Raw genomic sequence first — 17,595 nt, forward strand, 5'->3', positions numbered from 1 at the left:
TTCAACTATATAATGCTATGAATTGAATATTCTAAAAATAAATACATTAAGGTGTGTAGTGAAGGGTCATTCGTTGACACCAAAGCATCTGGAGCGTGTTTCTATTCGGAAGTATTTTGGTGAGACACCGCCTCCAGGCTGCATCGCTGATAACTCTGAACTGCAGCGCTCATAACTCCTTACGTTAAAACGCATCGTTGTTTATTACTCGCTATAAACTAGACTTTATCTTGGGGCTGTAATGGTCCCTCTGAAGCGGAGGAAACTGTCTGGCATCGTATCTGACACAGAAACTACTGTAAAGTTTCCGCATGTAGTAATATTTTTATTAGAGCGAAAGATGGGAGCAAGCCGGAGAGCTTTTCTTTCTCAACTAGCTCGGAAAAAAGGTTTTCAGGTAGAAGATTATTTCAGGTAAAATGGGCCTATACGCTATTCATTTATCTTTCTATTTGATTATGCCTAACCTATATGTGACCTGCACTTGTGTTCACAGTGACAGTGTCACTCATGTCATATCTGAAAACAACACTGGGGATATGGTGAAGATGTGGCTGGACATGCAGCAGAAAGACCGAGCCAACAAGACAGTAAACCTGGACATAAGCTGGTTCACGGAGAGCATGCGTGCAGGCTGCCCTGTGGAGATACTGGACAAGCATAAATTACAGGTGCAGAAAATATGAAATACCAGATACCTTGGTTGTTACTATTATTTGATGTATTTTATTGCTTTATGTTTTAGGAGGTGGAGAATGAAGGGGAGTCAGTGGAATTTTTAATGCCAAGTTATGCCTGTCAAAGGCGAACCTCTTTGGACAGCCATAACTCCATCTTCACTGTCAGTTTGCATCAGTCATTACTTAGTTGTTAATTTACCATGTACATTGTAAATTATACTTTCTTTGTTTTAGGATGCACTGTCATTTTTGGCTGAAAATGCAGAGCTTAACAATGAAGATGGCAGAGCGGTTGCATTTCGACGAGCTATTGCAGTTTTAAAAGCACTTCCTGTAAAGGTCACGTCCATGACACAACTCAGAGGGCTGCCCTGTGTGGGAGAGCACTCTCAGAAGGTCATAAAGGTAAGAAGAAATAACTGCATAGCAACGTGGAGGTAAATAATCACTGCCTTTGCTCATATCTTAATCCTTTTCACTGCAGGACATTATTGAGAATGGGGCATCAAGTGAAGTGGAATCAACGATACACACGGAGCGTTTCAAAGCTCTAAAGGTTAGACCACTGACAAATGCACTTGCAACCCTCCACCTTGCTCTAAGGTCATCTTAATAATGTGCTAACTTTGATTTCAGCTTTTAACAGGTATTTTTGGAGTTGGGTCAAAGACTGCTGACCGATGGTTCAAGACGGGGATTCAAAACCTCACTCAGTTGGCAAATTCAGGAAATGATCTTAATCGTGCCCAAAGAGCCGGTACTTCTTCTATTCATCACCTACAACTATCAATACATTACCCATCTTTAATATTGGTCATGTTTTTTATTACTTTAAGGTCTGGAGCACTATTACGACCTCAACCAGCCAGTTACAAAAGCCGAAGCAGAGACAATTGGTGACATTGTGAAGAAGGCAGTACTTGATGTGTTACCAGGGTCTGAAATTACCCTGACCGGGGGATTCAGGAGGTTAAAGGACACAGTGTATACATTGAATGCTTGTTAAGCTGATAACGATAGCATAAAGAATCAACACAGATCAATTTACTGTAATGAAATCATCTTGACTGTCTCTAGAGGGAAGATAACAGGACATGACGTTGACTTCTTGATAACTCACCCAGACGAGGGAAAAGAAGTTGGACTCATGCCTAAAGTGGTCTCCTGGTTAACAGCACGGGTAAAATATAATGAAAACGCAAACATGCCAGTGTTTATAAGAGGATGAATTTTGTCCATTTAGTTTTAAGCTGCTGTGTTTTTAGGGTGTGTTGTTGTACCAGAAAACCACTAGAAACTCGTACCTGGAGAAAGAGGAAGGCCCTGCGCAACCACCTTCAAACATGGACCGATTTGAAAGGTGTCTCTCCATTTTTAAGCTGGAGGAAAAGGAGGTGTGTTCAATACACTCACATGCAAGACCACAAAATAGTGACAGAAAACAAACTAGCAATGAACATTTACAATATTTCCATTTTCCAATTCACAGATGGGACCAGATAAAAAGTGGAGGGCTGTCAGAGTGGATTTAGTGGTTTCCCCCATAAGCCAATTTGCCTTTGCTGTTTTGGGCTGGACAGGGTCTAAGGTTGTCCTCCTTTCCGGTGTACAATTAGTGTAACTACAAGGCTATATGAGTGTTTTCATTTTGTTTTTTTAGTTGTTTGAGAGAGAGTTACGCCGATGGGCAGGTCAAGTAAAGTCCATGTCTCTCAGCAGTCACGCTCTCTTTGACAACAAACAGGTTCTGTTCTACAAATAATATAGTTCAGGTAAGTTGTGCAATGTGTCCCAGTTGTTTATATATGTTTTCTTTCAAACAGTGTAAGTATCTGAAGGCTACATCAGAAGAAGAAATATTTGCTCACCTGGGTCTGGAGTTTATCCCACCATCGGAAAGAAATGCATAAATTTGGCACTGTTTTTGCCATTAATAACAAATGCCATATTGCAAAAATGTAATTACACAATTAAATTATGATATGACTTTATATTTGACATGTATGTTTTACACTGGATTTTAAATAAATTATAAATATTACAAGCTACAAAGTTGTGAAACTAGAGTTGACATTTAAACCAAACCAATAAGGGCATGTAATCTTCATGTAATCTTCATGTGTTGTAGGTAAGTGTGTCACTTATTCCAGATGAAAACGTTTAACCACAAAAGCGTCTGTGCTCCAGTTTTCTTGCTGTAGCATTTGAATTTTTAGGTGCACTTGCAGTAAGAGTTGCCTCTTTGGGACCACGGGAGTGTCGGCTCTGAGGCACTTTTACACCTCTCTCTAACAGCCTTATTAAGCTTTAAATACTGGTGTAACATCAAAGGCAGCATCAGCGCTCGCACCTCTGTCCCTCATGCAAACCCTCCTCACTGCTGATGCCGTTTAGGAGACAGGATGTTAAGAAAGTTACACATAAACGTGCAGCAACCTCATGTGTTTAGCTGTTATTTGTTTAGTATAATAGTGTTCTCCAAGGCCACAAATTCATACAAGACATTTATATTTTAAATCTGTCTACGTTATAGGCTACTATTCAGAATAAGAAAGCCTTTATTGTCACTGCATGGACTGTATACCTCAATTGTAAAAGCTGCTCCACAGTGGATAAATCACATATACAAGTCATAGTCAATTTGTTCATAAAAAGACTACAGTACTGTAAAAGGATACAGTATATCAACTGTCCAAAGTGTAATTCTGTATAACATCTATTTAAATTGTTCCTCTTTTGAATTATTCTTTTTTTTATATTGCACCGAGTCACCAAGACAAGTTCCTATGTTTGTGAATGTTATTCATTGACAATGGCAATAAACCCTTTCTGATTCTGATTCTAAAATAAAAAAACCACATTGTAATACAGTTTATCTGTAACTTATCGTTTCAACCGTGTTATTCCTTTATTGTGTTTAATAGAGAATAAAAGTCTATTGCTCAAATGATACCGGTCACAGCAGTGTCTGAGTGGTCCAGACCGTCGGGTGTGAGCCTCATGAATCCCTTCTTCAGACCAAATGTAAAAATTCCCAATGCAAGTGTCTCAGAGGCAGTTTCCCTCCTGCCCACGTGTGGAGGGCGTCTGCTCTGACGGGACCAGTCCCACTGGCCCCATCAAAGCCCAGGGTGCCTTTGATGAGGTTGATAGGGATCAATAGCAAAGGGGAAGAGGCCTTAACTGACTGTGTTTACAGACAGGGCGGGCAACCACTGGAGACTGCTGCTATTCAGATCAATGATTATTGGGTGTCATCTGCACCTTCATCTGCATCAGAGCACCCGTTCAGGCAACGTTAACATGTTTTAAGCTCCTAAAAAGGACTTTTCATTAAGTTACTACACACTGTCAGAAATAATGCAAAATATTTTGATATGCCAACTGTGTGATATTGCTATAAAGTTGTGTTAAAATGTCTCATTGTTTTTTAGGATAAAATATACTAATCATGGGACAGGAGGAGAGAGTTTGTCTAGTGTCTTGGCATGTCTGGGTGGCTTCTCATGGCTGGTTTCTTCTCCTTGGCGTAGCTTGAGGGGCAGAGATGTGTTTGTTTCTATAACAGAGTAGCAAACAGGCCCATTAGACATGAAAGGCGTTGAGTGCAACCACTCAAATGCGGTCCCAGCAGGAGACGGTGGCCTACAGACAGTAACAGCCTGGGACTGCTCTGATTGTGTTGGCAGATGAGCTAAGCAGCTTATTGTGATACCATATAGTTTGTGTTTGGTCAGATATGTTCATTTGATGGAGATGTATAAACAACATGTAAAGTGTCAACAAACACTGACTCATATTTTTGCCCCAAAACATTTTACCTCTTACAAAACAGAAATGTATGTTAATCAGTACAATCGAACCACTCATTGTGCTATTTAAAGCCCTGCCACATAAGATTTCAAAAACAAGCTAAAATGTGTCATTGTTTTTATTGCACTAAATAATTTGAAAAATATGCACCCTCACCTCTTAACATCTGCCACTTTAACAATCACTTAAGGAATACACGCACTGTTCACTTTCTGCACTATTTCCGACCATCTGTACATTTTGGGTACATGCTGAGACCAAGTTTATTTTTCTTTATTTTATTAGTAAATTCTGAATTCATGCATGCACCGTATATGATTTTATAGACATTGCTATATTATTATTTTATTATTATTCATTGTGATGCTGATGCTGATTCTGATTGATAGACCTGATTTGTAAGTTGGCCTGGCGGAGGGCGTGCCTGACACCAGGAATGTTACCAGGTGCTGCTTTAATATAACTGCAGACATAAGAACAGTGATGTGGGCTTGTTCAAAATCTCCTGCTGGTTGTTTTGTTTGCGTCGCCTCTGTTTGAATGTGAAAAGATTGACCTAGATGAGATAAACAAGGGCTGATAGCAACTGTTAAGTTAACCTTTTTTAAATTATTATTACTGAATGCCAATAACTTAACATTAGGCAATATTTAAAAATTTCAATGGAAAATGGCATTGGCCGATTAAACACAACATCAAAACTCCATTAAACTAGTGCTGAAGGATTGTTTTTGTTTTCTTAATACTATAATAAAGTTGTAGTCCTGTTTTACAACGCATGAGGCAAGTTAAGCTTGAGAGAATGAATGGAAAGAATGTGGTCTTGAACAACATTCTTTCCATTAGATATTTGTGTTTATTTCCAAAAGTCTGTCTTGAAGAATGTTGCCTACTGATATTTTTTTAGGCCTATGTGTAATTAGAAATATTTGTTTTTTTTTGTCAATATATTCACTGGAAACGTATCCCTAAGTAAATATCCCTAACCAGTTGCTCGAAATAAGACAACCTGCTTACGCCGATCATAATTTTTAATGCTATTGCCAGTTATTCAATTCAGTTCAATTCAGTTTACTTTTGTAAATAAGTTATCTTCTCTTGAACTCTTCATTTGTATAAGGCAGTTTAGTTACATCATATTTAGGCATAATTTAACATGCATAACCTAAATGTTGTCATAAAAGGTTAAGAATTATGACTTGAAAGTTGAACACTGTCCTATCTCTACAAACAGAGACACTGGACCTGCCTGTGCTTTCACATTTCATCCTGAACAGCGATGCTAATGGGAGAATGGGGGATTATGGGATCAGGCTAATTTGTTTTACGGAGAAGAGTGTGAATCATGTCAACTGCACATGCGTCACCTTCTCTGGAGGCGAAAGAAGGCGGCGATGGCGCTGTTTTGTGTGCAAATGTTGTATTGAACGAGTGGCCGTATTGTAGGCTTACAGAATTAATCAGATCACTGGTGAAAAGTTGGCATTGATAAGATAATGAGGGCCTCGGTGAACTGGCAGCAGACGCTCGTCTCTGTGTGCGCTAATAGCTCATTAGGGACAGGGGCCACTTCAAAGCTTCTCTGCGCTTTGATACGCGCCTCACACGAGACACAAAACCTGTTCACGTTGTCTCATGAGTGAAGGCGCCCGATTTCAAACTGGCCCCTAAAGACTGTGGCCGTCTGCAAGGCACAGTGAGGTGTCTGCTCACGTGACAGTACAGCGTCTAAACATTTTATCACACATTAGTCTAGTTACGTGGCTAAGAAGGTGGCCTACCCAATTAATGACAAGTAGGCCTACTTTAAAAAAGAAAAATACTAGTCAAAATAGGCTTACTAGTTAGTTACTAGTTGGTTTACATTTTAAATGCACCTACTTACAATTACATGGCTAGCATTATACTCAATGAGTAGTCTACATGTTTCAAAATATTGGCTAATACCTCAACAATAAAACAACTGTACAGTACCGTGAATATTTGTAATATTACTTTCCACCCCTGGGCCTTCCCTAATTCATTTTGCAGAGTGACCAACCATCTCTTGTGTTTCAAAAATGCATTAATTATTGTTATTGAACAGTTTGTAAGTTGTGGGAACTGTAAAAGCCTGAATGATGATCCTCGACTCGCAAATTCATGTGATTCAGCTTCCTGATACAAGCAACATTTTCACCATTCAAAAAGGTAGGATCTTTTAGTATAGTTGCTATGACAGTAATTTCATCATTCTGAAACCCATGAATAGCCCAATAATTAAAAGTACATTAACTGTTTGGAGGCCTACCATCTGACATGCATACTCTGAGTATCACTCGACGCTCATATGATCAGGACAACTCCAGTGTTGTGAAAGCCCTCCTCAATCAGCCTAATCAAAATTGAATGATTTCTGTTCCGTGATGACAGCAATCACCCAAACGATGCATGTGTTTTATGCATGCTCTGAGACTGTTCCAGGGGTTTAACAAGGGTCATCTGAATCATTTCAACAATTGTTACATTAGATGAGGGATCTCTTGCCTATTAAACAAACATAATTTTTCAAGTGGATGTGATTGAAGAAGCAGACAGACGGATCAAGGTGTGTCTCTGGAAGGCAGGAAAAGAGGACAGGACTGAAGGGGGGGGCTCCCAGACTTACTGGAGCCTCGGTGTAACAGCCTCATAGAGACTGAATGAGACGATCTTAATTACTCTAGTTGTGAAAACGGAGGGCGGGAGCTATGGGAGGATGCTTGCTTTGATCTCAGAGGGGCTCTGACATAAGGCGGCCCTTCTCTATAAATACTGACCAGCCTTGACTCACAACAAGCTTACTCCTCAAAATTGTTTGGACTTTGGACATTACCTTTTCTCAACTGGGATTTTAAACATGAAGAGTATTTTTTCTATTGAATGGATGGCCCAAAGCAGCCAGTCAACCAGGACCGAGCCTGTGTCAGGCCCCCGACAGACCAATGAACTCACTGCTTGTGGAACAAACTCAGAGAGCCTGCCTGGATTCTACTGCAGACAGAGACCAAAGGGAGAGCAGGAGAGCTCTGATCTGGGAGATTACAGTCATTCCGGTTTGCACAGTCCTCAGCATCAAACTTCCCATAATGCTCCACGTAAGTTTCCAACAAAGAATATGTGGATGTAATCTGTTTTGGGGTGTGTGTAATCCAGTCCTTGTTTTTTTAGAAAATGAAGCTGATTTCAGCAGTGGGACAGAAGAGGAGACCTCTGGGTATGAGAGTGAAGAGGGACATTCCCATTCCCCAACAGATCCTGCAAATACAGCCTCCACAGTTCCACCTTCTCCTCCATCAGGAAGGAGACCTCGCACAGCCTTCACAGCAGAGCAGATCAACAACCTAGAGCAGGCCTTCAAAAGGAATGCATATCTGGGAACACAAGACAAAGCTGAGCTTTGCAAGAAGCTCAACCTCTCCGACAAACAGGTAATCCTCTTTTAACATCAATATTGTTAAAAAGTGAATGATTACAGCACATTATTGCCTATTCCTGATTCTTTTCTCAATAATACATTTCTGTATGCAGATTCGCAACTGGTTCCAGAACAGGAGAATGAAGATGAAGAGGACCGTGCAGGATGCCCTTGCTCATGTTTGTCAGGCAAATGTAGCCTCTCATTTTTTGCATTACCCTGAGCTGCAGTCATACAGAGCATCACCTTACCCAAGATTTCACTCAGCTGGACAGGACAGTCCCCTTGCTGCTGCCCCCTATGTTCAGCCACAGAGCCTGCAGTACGCCTCTGTTCTCAGCGCTGGGATGTCCCGAGATCCTTTGTACCAGTACAGCAGCCGGCCGTCAGTCATGCTGCCCTCCACCGCAGCACCGCTTATGGGCCCGTACCCCTCATATTCCCCATACTACTGACAATGTGAGATACAGCCACAACACAGCATCTCCAAACAGGAGCAAGACTGTTTTATTGTAACAAGCTTTGTCAGCTCTAGGCATTTGGTGGCCCTACACAAGATTTTCGTGGCCCACCATTTGACAAACACTGTTTAAAAATCAGAGGCAGATCGCAAATCAAAAACTGACTTAAGATCTCTAGAGCAGGAGTTCCCAATCTTTTCTGCCCCCCCTGTAATAATTTCAAGTTGTAAATCTTATCAAATTAATGTTATGTATATATTTTACTAGTTTACCATGTAATATGACCCAATTTAACTAAAACATACTGTCAATAAAAACACACAATTTTAAAATTACATTATGAAATCTACTCGTGACCCCCAGCTCATGCCTCGCGACCCCCCGTTTGGAAACCACTGCTCTAGAGAAGTTTGCCATTTGTCTATCAGCATTTACATGTATGTTTATAAAATGAGAAATACTCATTATGTAAAGGAGGGTTTAGGGAGAATTAGAAAAAAATCATGTGTCATTCCCAGTATTCTGGTGTACTTTAGATCATTATTTGAATATGATACAAAATATCATAGGCTAATTATTTATTCTACCAGGTTTGTGGAGCACACTTGTACATGGATAGATTTTGACAATACATTTTAATTAGTGTTTATGTTGGGCCTGAGTTTATGTGCCGTTGTGCAGCAGCACCTTCACTCTCTTCACTGCTCTGTGCTGAGGCTCCAGAGAACCGCCAGCAACTTGTGTCTTGGACGTCTGAACTTATGGCACAATAACCTATGCTTTAGTTTTCTGCTGACAACTTAAGTGTGGTTTGTCAATTGCTTCTGGCCCAGGCCCAGCCCACCAGAGCATGTGGCCCCCCTTTGATTGTGGCCCTTAACAATCACTTAGTCGGGTCGGCCCTGAGCTTAACAATAAGGATGTGTTTTGAATTGTATTTGATATTTTTTCTCATGCCTCAGATTGCTTTGATGAATGTGCATTAAATCTTTGTTCATACATTTTCTGTAGTGAGTTTTTAATATTTTGATTGCACATCATATTGTTAGCGAATACATTGGTTGGCATAGTACAGGGGTGTCATTTTGAAACAAACAACCCAACATTGTCAAATTTGTCAAATAACAAAGTGAATAATTTGAAATTTGCATTTCACATTGTTTCGATGCACCTCCACACCTTTATAATAAAAAGGTTGCTTGAATTTTTCCAATTTTGCAGTAAAAAGTACTACTTTTTGTTGTTTGGATCTTGCATGAAGCCGGAGGGCCAACAGAAATTGCTCTGCGGGCTGCATTTGGCCCCCGGGCAGTAGTTTGGACATAATAGCACCTATTTTGCTCAAAACTAAGGCATTTCCACGTGTTTAACTATGTCTGCTTTGAAAAAAATTATGCAATTTCTATAATTTTAGATTTATTTTCGCATGCTTATAGTTTAATATGAAGCCAACATGTTTTTTTGTATGATTTTCTGGAAGTTAGATACACTTTCCAAACCCGTCTTGCAACTTAGAATGACACACTAATACACCTTCAGCTGCATTTTATGCAATTTAGACTGTTCTAAAATGATTGTGTTATTCGGTTAATCCACATCCATCTCACCAAAACGAAATATGTATATTTTTTTTAACGTTTGAAGACTTCACAATGTATAAATTACAATAATGTTTTAATGGCATGGGATACCTTAATATAACTATTTACTCCCATGGACAGTACATGTCACATGGAAAAAGGGGGAATAAGGACAATAAAACAAATCATCTATTACAGTAGTCACTTTTGAACACTTTTAGATCAGTAATTTATTCAAAACTTGAAAGAGGAGGGACTTTAGTGATGCAATGGGACTTCAGTTAAAAAGGGACTATTACAAGATAAATCTACAAAATTATAGTAGCATGAACATTTACAATTAATTACTTTAAAGGGAGGAATTGATTTCAAATTTCATATATGACCTTATGTCCGCGGAGACTGAGCAACTAAAACCAGTTTGAAATAAACCTAAAAGGACTCCAAACCTCTCTATCAAATTCCCAACAACTGCAGCTGATCATGAATCAGTGCCAGTACAGCCTCTGCAGCTCAGTGAGAGAATTCTGCAGCTTCTGAACATGAGGCATGGCCAGTACAGAGAATGAGAAAATACTGTATCTTCTAAAGAATGGCTTCAAGTATTATAAGCCTTTATTTTAAACAAATACACTGAAGTTGTGGCGTTTCTGTTTCCATACCCAATTCTCAATCATCTGTTTGGAATTTTTACTGTTTATTTTTCACAAATGATTACATTGATGACCCCAGGCACTGACACTCCAGGTTTGATTGTTGCAGTTCCATTTTAACACCAGTGGGTTACATACTATAATAGATCCATGGTTACATGCCCCTTCCAGACTTACATACCCTTGTACTGCATGAGTTTTCTTTAGCAATGATGCCATCTGCTGATAGGTCAGGGTAAAGCACAACTGTAGATGCCCAAAGTTACATAGATCAAATAAAAGTCACTGGATAGATTGTGGGGCCGTACGAATGTGAAAACTGTGCTTGACACAGCAAACAATGTAAACAAAGGCTATTATGTTATATGAATATACTGGATTTCGTCGGCTTTCCTACATGGGCGGTGGTTTCTGTGTTCAGAAGCCAATAACAGAGCGTTAACCGTGGGAACAGTCATGATTGACACATGGACAGGCCTATTGCGGCCCAATCCCAGGCCCCTCTTCAACATGCGTGAAAGGCGCGCGCGGAGGGCAGTCTCGCGCAGAAAGCAGCTACGCAGGAGCGGGGCAGAAGCCGATGGTGGAGTTGAAGATGGCGGATGGAGACAGCGGGAGTGAGCGCGGTGGCAGCAGTGGCGGAGGTGGAGGCTTCCAGCACTTTCAGAGGGACCAGGAAACCCAGGAGCTGGCGTCCAAGCGTCTGGACATCCAAAACAAACGCTTTTACCTGGACGTTAAGCAAAACAGCAAGGGCAGGTTTATAAAAATCGCCGAGGTTGGGGCCGGGGGCTCCAAAAGTCGCCTGACTCTGTCGCTGTCAGTTGCAGCCGAGTTTCGGGACTATCTGGGGGATTTCATCGAGCATTACGCACAGCTCGGACCCAGCAGCCCAGAGCAAATCGCCCAGGCCAGCGCGGGCGAAGACGGCGGGCCGAGGCGGGCGCTAAAGAGCGAGTTTCTTGTCCGCGAAAACCGCAAGTACTACCTGGACCTGAAGGAAAACCAGCGAGGGAGGTTCCTGCGCATCCGGCAGACCGTGAACCGCGGGCCCGGCTTTGGGGTCGGGGGCCCCGCGGGTGGTATGCTGTCCGGACAGACCATAGCGCTTCCGGCTCAGGGGCTCATAGAGTTCAGGGACGCCCTGGCGAAACTCATTGATGATTATGGCGGGGACGACGAGGAGTTGACCTCTGGCACCGCTGCAGGGGCCTACGGAGAGCTGCCCGAGGGCACGTCCATCATGGTTGACTCAAAGCGCTTCTTTTTCGACGTCGGGGCCAACAAATACGGGGTGTTCCTGCGAGTGAGCGAAGTGAAGCCGAGCTACAGGAACTCTATCACGATCCCCTTCAAGGCTTGGAGCAAGTTTGGAGGCGCGTTCAGCCGTTACGCCGACGAGATGAAGGAGATCCAGGAGAAGCAAAGGGATAAAGTGTACGAGAGGAGAAACGAGTCCGAGGTGGACGATGTGGACGACGACTGAGACCACTGAGACCAATGAGACCACTGAGCGTTGACAGATGTGGTAACAAAGAAGACGCAGATAATGACAGATGATGTGCATGACGTGCTGTATTAGCCTACTCAAGTATCGTGGCAGAAAAATGTTGTACATGGATATTGATGTATTCTCCTGAAGTGTGTAGGTTGAGGTGGGGTTGGTTGTGTGCATTTGAAAGTCAAAACGTGGATTTCGTGTTAATTATTTTTGGCTAAAAACAGAGTGACGTATGCTTTATATTATTAAAAGGAGAGGGAACCTACTAAACCAGCAAGTTTATAGAAAAATATACTTTCCTATCAGCAACTTAGTTTTACACCGTAAAGAGGCGTCTTTATGTTATGTTTTCTAATGGAGAGAATTGGCATACGTTGTATTTCAGTTTGGTTTAGCACTCTTCAGTGGATAATAAAACGAAAATGTGGGGACTCTTGCAAGTCAGTTAAATGTACCTATAACATAATGTAAGGAAAGCCTTTGTTTTTGGCTGGGCGTTTGCATTTGGCATGTTAGCAGATGGGCAGCTGTCAGAACATTGTTTTTTGCAGCAGATTACCCAAAATGTCAGGACAAGTTGTAGAGCAGATTATGTGTAAGCCTAAATAAAGGGGCTTGTGGGCAAAATTAAATCTCTGACTTAAGTAGTCAAGGCTGATGGGCAGGGCTTAATGTTAAAGAAAAATCTGAGCAATATTATGACCAAAACAGGCTGCATAATCTGTAAGAGCAGTGTGTTTACCTGGCGCCAGAGCACCCTTGTTCCACAGGTTTGCAGCTCTGAGTCCCGGCGCGATGGGAGCCACTTGACTCTCAACATGTCAGTGCTGTCCCACATGACACTACGGGTCCAATACTGAACTGCATTCCCATTCAGAACCCTGTTGTGGTCAGACCCCGGCAAAAAACAAAGAAACTCATGGTTTTTTTCTGTTTTAATTGTCTTTTGTTTTTTCAAAAGAGAACTATATTGAAATGAATATCTACTTATATAAAAAATATTACTGAAAAAATATTTTGAAATACTTATAATTACTTTAGAAAATGTATTGTGTAAATGAATTTCAAGACTTAAAAAATAAAAAAAGCTTAATTTCTTAAAACATATTTGTGACTTTTCAAGTTTGTATCATGTTCTAAGCGTTATTCTTCTAAACGACTTTAAAACCATTGCCTTTGACATTGTAATTACTTCAGAAAAAGACTTGAACTTTTGGCACCCTTCATTATGACTTTGAGTCGCTTATAGAAATACAATGACTTTGCTGGTAAATGGTAAATCGCTTGTTGCTTAATGCTACTTCTCTCCCAAATCAACCCTTCACCCACAGTGCTTTGCGTCGGGAGTAGGGCAGCTGCTGGTCAGCCATGTGTTGGCAGTGAGCGTGTGCTGACGGGGCATGTGGGCTATTTTAATGTGGGAGGCCTCTGCAGATGCACATTCCAGGTTAAGGAGTCTGCCGTGCCATTAGAAGCGCATGGCAGCGATACAACAGACTGATTGTGCTGAGTTATGTTCACATATGACACATGTTGAGCTCCATAGCACTTCATGTTGTTGAGGGTGAGCGATTTGGCAAAAATAATGAGTCAATCTCAATTTTCAAATGGATTTATTGTTTCTTTTCAAAGTTCAAAAATATAAGGTTTCAATATCTATTTTATGAACATAAATCTAACAAACTTTTAATTGTTGACATTTAGTACACACATTTCTTCCTGTAATGTCTGAACTGCTCCTTTTACTGACTGAGGATTGGCTCTAGACCTCCCATGAAAAACATATGGTTAAAAATATGATAATACAATATTATTAATTGTCCAGCCCTTATTGGTGTACATTTAATTTCCTGCATTTAGGATTTACACAGCTTTTCATTTACTGGAAATATATTTAGTCAAATATTTTTAAACTAAGCTTAAAGCAGTTTACCAACTGAAAGTAATTATTTTGCTATATCTTCCCTTTTATTTTTTTAACTTTACCTTTGCGTTTAAATATTTTTATTTTATTATCAAGTGTGTGTATACATACATATGGTTAAAGACATGAACAAACAAACATTTTATATTTGTATATGCATTATATACAACATGGGGGCAATGTAATACCAACTCATCCAGGATTATGCAACATTGCCATGCAACAATCACTCTGAGCCTAAACTAGAGCATTTACTGTATGCATGGGGGAAACTACTGCCAAGAAAGATACAGCCATGTTTGATCACTTGAGATGCAATGCCTGAACCCAGTTTTTTTAAATTAAAAATAAAAACACTCCTGGACCTGCACATGATAAGAGCAGACTAACACATGTTAGTAGAGGGATGGTGGTTGAGCGAGGAAGCATGATCCCGCGGTGAAGCCAGGCTGTGGGGCTATATTTAGCTTCTGTTGCCATGTGCCCGGAATGTGCACGTAAGAGGGACCACGATCTCTCACTTGCACAAACCATTGCTTTACAAATCATTACTGCAGACCAGTCTTCTATGTGCATGTACGCAATGCAAAGCAGCACTGGTCTCTCTTCATTTGGACAGTCACTGGAGAGGGGCAGGGCACAGGCTACTGAATGTTGAGAAACACCAATATTTACCCCTTTATGTAATCTGACAAAAGAGATGAATGCCCAATCTTCAACAAGAGTTTAACCTTTGTGCCACCCTAAAATATAGTGTGCGGGTTAAAAAACTATTTTCTTTTGTTACTACTTATTTTTTGAACACACACACACACACACACACAGTTGTGAGAGGGGGGGGGCATTGTACTGCAGACACATGTGGGTGAAGATAGCAGGAGGGATAAATATAACATGTAAACATAAAAATAAAGAAAATGTTAAATTACAGGAAGAAAGCATTTCTTATTGAAAATGCAGATATTATACTTGATTTTAAAATAATTCTTCCAAAAAGGTTGCTAGTAAAATTATTTCTCTAAACATGGCTACATTATATTTATATTTAGTATCAGATTTTGGTCAGGGTCATCCTACCCCTGACAGCTTCTGCCTTTTTGAACTTAGAAATTATCAGTAGGTCTTTGCACAACAGCCCCATCCAGTGGTTAGCTACAGTTTCAAATGTGTAACTAACTGGTCCTGCCTTGTGCTTTCTTCAGTCTCATTTGTTGATGCTGAAGCAGGTTAATCTGGTTGCATGGTCCATTTGGCACATCTCCAATGGCTGGTTCTCGTCCCCTGAAGACGTGCTGATGAACCAGCCCTTACAGTTGACCGACTCAAACTTTGCCTTCGATATTCCTTCAATGGTTTTGTAGAACAGGAAACGGTCCATGTTTTTTTCACTGCAGATATTCTGCAGGTCTGACACTGAACCTTCCTACAAAACACACACAATGACGAACTAATCGCCACTTTCACTTCAATTGTCACTGTGATTATGACATAGACTCACCTCAAGGTTCAAGACCGCTTTCTCACCTTGCATAGAGCATGTCAGGTGTCGGTTGAGGTTTTTGATAACAATTGATGACAATATAATTGGTTGTCCCTTGTCAGATGGGAAGTTGTACCTACTCATCTGAAACGTCACTACAAATTCACATACAGAAATGTCATAAGTACAATACAAAAGCAAGTCAATGATTATAGAATACAAAATAGCTTTCTTTACACTCGACTTGCACCTTAATATTCATTTGCACGTTCAGGAAAGTGCCATGATGGATAAAAACAAATGTGTAATTCAAATTGCTATCAATGGTATAATCCATAAACGGTACATTGTACAAAGCAACCACTTGACCAGAGTGTCATTGTGCATTATTGTGGTAATTCACCTTTTTGTTCTGTATTTCCTCCTTTGAGGGTTATAGCGTGGAGTTTCAATTCCTCAGAGTGTTGGATGATGTCCTTCTGTGCTATGTCACACAGGGTGCAGAGATTTACACTGTTGGCACGGAAGAACTTTCTTTCTGTTCTATTTGATTCCAATGTTTCTATTGTTGTTTCTAAGAAAAAATATACACTGTAAGTTGTAGCTCATTGAAATGTGTCTTGTGATATAGCACAAACCTTCTATCAGACTCTCCAGGACTGCGTCGCACAGTTGTTGGTTACTCAATTCTTGCCTAAATCTGATCAGAGGTTTCTTCATTTTGTTTATGGCCACCACCAGGTTGGCCACATGTTGCATGGTTTTGTAATCGCAAGTAATGACAAGCTGCAAATTGGAGGCGAAATTTTCAGCCTATGTTTTACACAGTGTGGAAAGGGAAAGTTAACAACCTCACTTTCCCAATTTCACTTCCATATTTACAAAACAATAATAAAAACTTTAATGTTTACCTCTATGTCACTTGGTGGCTGTTCAACAGAACTCCTGTAAAATAGCATTAACATATATTTTTGTTTTATCATTAACACACAATGTTTGCTTCCACACATGCTAAATAAAAATCTACAACAAAAATTTACTCACATGTCCAAAGCTTGAGACAAGTCAAAGTCGGCCATCACGCATTCAGCACGTTACTTGCTTTGATGGTGGTGCACGAGTGTCGTTCAGAGACGGTGCTCTTGACACATGCACATGTAGAGCAGGGGCTGGCCAAAAGGACGCTGAAAACCCCACAAGGGAAATTCCACATTACATCATGGTACTTGTATGTTATGTGTATGATGTAGGATGTGGTAGAATGTGGTGTATTCAGACTGACCTTTTTGGTGAGTCGTTGTGTATCAAGAAAGTTCTCTATTGCTCAATTACTACTTTTTCCAATAGCAGTGTCATGTTAAAAAAAATACATAAAATAATGAATGAATACTGCAGTTCATTTGTATTAGTGTGTGTATCTGTATTCATACACTTTCTTCTTTTTTCAATTTTTAGAAAAAACATAGAAAACACAACTGACACAGCGAGAGAACATACATACAGAGTTCTAAACATGTAGTCTAGCATAATTGTCCCATTTGGTCCAAAGTCAACCAAATTGTCCATTTTCAAATGTTTTGACCTTTATTTAACCAGGAAAGTCCCATTAACATTTAGAATATCTTTTCAGGCGAGTCCTGGTCCCAGAGGGAAGGAGCCTATTGTACGGTACATGTTTTTAGTGGTAGGGGAAACCGGATCACCCAGAGGAAACCAACCCAGACATGAAAAGAACATGGAAACGCCACACAGAGAGGCCCCATTCAATCCTGGGACCTTAATTAATTAACTTATTAAGTCTACATGTAATTTTTCTCCTTTTTATGAATGTCCATCAGAAGTTCAGTTAAATTATTGTGTTCATGGCAGGATTTTTGAGGCCCAAATACATAGTTCTGAAGTCAAGTTGACGCCAATGCTGATTTAGTAGTCGTAGGAATTAGAATACGGTAAAAAAAAAAAAAAACACTGGACCCACAAGGTCTTAAACAACACCACTCTGGTTTGGTTATAGGTCCTAATTAGAATCAATCCAGCTTAAGGTCACGCAGGTATAGGTGAACTGAT

At 40.4% G+C, this 17,595-nt stretch overlaps 4 protein-coding genes across 4 annotated transcripts; 3 read left to right on the forward strand and 1 right to left on the reverse strand.

Annotated features, from left to right (window-relative positions):
* Positions 1 to 163: 163 nt before the first annotated feature.
* Positions 164 to 2,669, forward strand: polm (polymerase (DNA directed), mu). Its single transcript, XM_072454260.1, has 12 exons — positions 164 to 414; positions 497 to 671; positions 746 to 841; positions 915 to 1,085; positions 1,165 to 1,236; positions 1,317 to 1,437; positions 1,517 to 1,649; positions 1,758 to 1,860; positions 1,946 to 2,074; positions 2,170 to 2,268; positions 2,341 to 2,424; positions 2,504 to 2,669. The coding sequence occupies exons 1-12, from the start codon at positions 242 to 244 to the stop codon at positions 2,588 to 2,590; spliced, it is 1,443 nt and encodes a 480-aa protein (XP_072310361.1). The 5' UTR covers positions 164 to 241; the 3' UTR covers positions 2,591 to 2,669.
* Positions 2,670 to 7,239: 4,570 nt separating this feature from the next.
* On the forward strand, positions 7,240 to 8,589 carry ved (ventrally expressed dharma/bozozok antagonist). The gene is made up of 3 exons (XM_072453825.1): positions 7,240 to 7,609; positions 7,683 to 7,942; positions 8,043 to 8,589. The coding sequence occupies exons 1-3, from the start codon at positions 7,372 to 7,374 to the stop codon at positions 8,382 to 8,384; spliced, it is 840 nt and encodes a 279-aa protein (XP_072309926.1). The 5' UTR covers positions 7,240 to 7,371; the 3' UTR covers positions 8,385 to 8,589.
* A 2,568-nt stretch (positions 8,590 to 11,157) lies between these two features.
* Positions 11,158 to 13,231, forward strand: purbb (purine-rich element binding protein Bb). Its single transcript, XM_072454262.1, has one exon. It carries the CDS (start codon positions 11,204 to 11,206, stop codon positions 12,107 to 12,109), a length of 906 nt encoding a protein of 301 aa, XP_072310363.1. The 5' UTR covers positions 11,158 to 11,203; the 3' UTR covers positions 12,110 to 13,231.
* Positions 13,232 to 13,776: 545 nt separating this feature from the next.
* il1b (interleukin 1, beta) lies at positions 13,777 to 16,640 on the reverse strand. The gene is made up of 6 exons (XM_072453770.1): positions 16,573 to 16,640; positions 16,440 to 16,473; positions 16,167 to 16,341; positions 15,932 to 16,102; positions 15,547 to 15,683; positions 13,777 to 15,471 (listed from the first exon to the last, which is right to left on the reverse strand). Exons 1-6 carry the CDS (start codon positions 16,605 to 16,607, stop codon positions 15,253 to 15,255), a joined length of 771 nt encoding a protein of 256 aa, XP_072309871.1. The 5' UTR covers positions 16,608 to 16,640; the 3' UTR covers positions 13,777 to 15,252.
* Positions 16,641 to 17,595: the final 955 nt, after the last annotated feature.

The sequence above is a fragment of the Eucyclogobius newberryi genome, unplaced genomic scaffold (assembly GCF_026437365.1).
Source record: "Eucyclogobius newberryi isolate DKJ021-1_F unplaced genomic scaffold, fEucNew1.0.hap1 SCAF_2, whole genome shotgun sequence".
NCBI classification, from domain to species: Eukaryota; Metazoa; Chordata; class Actinopteri; order Gobiiformes; family Gobiidae; genus Eucyclogobius; species Eucyclogobius newberryi.

What these genes read in the sequence shown, in the direction of transcription:
- polm (XM_072454260.1), top strand. Translation starts at nt 242, where the DNA reads ATGGTCCCTCTGAAGCGGAGGAAACTGTCTGGCATCGTATCTGACACA. An exon ending in GCCATAACTCCATCTTCACT is followed by an intron (nt 842 to 914) that starts GTCAGTTTGCAT and finishes TCTTTGTTTTAG; the next exon opens with GATGCACTGTCATTTTTGGC. An exon ending in TAATCGTGCCCAAAGAGCCG is followed by an intron (nt 1,438 to 1,516) that starts GTACTTCTTCTA and finishes TATTACTTTAAG; the next exon opens with GTCTGGAGCACTATTACGAC.
- ved (XM_072453825.1), top strand. Translation starts at nt 7,372, where the DNA reads ATGAAGAGTATTTTTTCTATTGAATGGATGGCCCAAAGCAGCCAGTCA. An exon ending in AACTTCCCATAATGCTCCAC is followed by an intron (nt 7,610 to 7,682) that starts GTAAGTTTCCAA and finishes TTGTTTTTTTAG; the next exon opens with AAAATGAAGCTGATTTCAGC. An exon ending in TCAACCTCTCCGACAAACAG is followed by an intron (nt 7,943 to 8,042) that starts GTAATCCTCTTT and finishes TTCTGTATGCAG; the next exon opens with ATTCGCAACTGGTTCCAGAA.
- purbb (XM_072454262.1), top strand. Translation starts at nt 11,204, where the DNA reads ATGGTGGAGTTGAAGATGGCGGATGGAGACAGCGGGAGTGAGCGCGGT.
- il1b (XM_072453770.1), bottom strand. Translation starts at nt 16,607, where the DNA reads ATGGCCGACTTTGACTTGTCTCAAGCTTTGGACAT. An exon ending in TTGTCTCAAGCTTTGGACAT is followed by an intron (nt 16,474 to 16,572) that starts GTGAGTAAATTT and finishes GCTATTTTACAG; the next exon opens with GAGTTCTGTTGAACAGCCAC. An exon ending in CCTGGAGAGTCTGATAGAAG is followed by an intron (nt 16,103 to 16,166) that starts GTTTGTGCTATA and finishes ATTTTTTCTTAG; the next exon opens with AAACAACAATAGAAACATTG.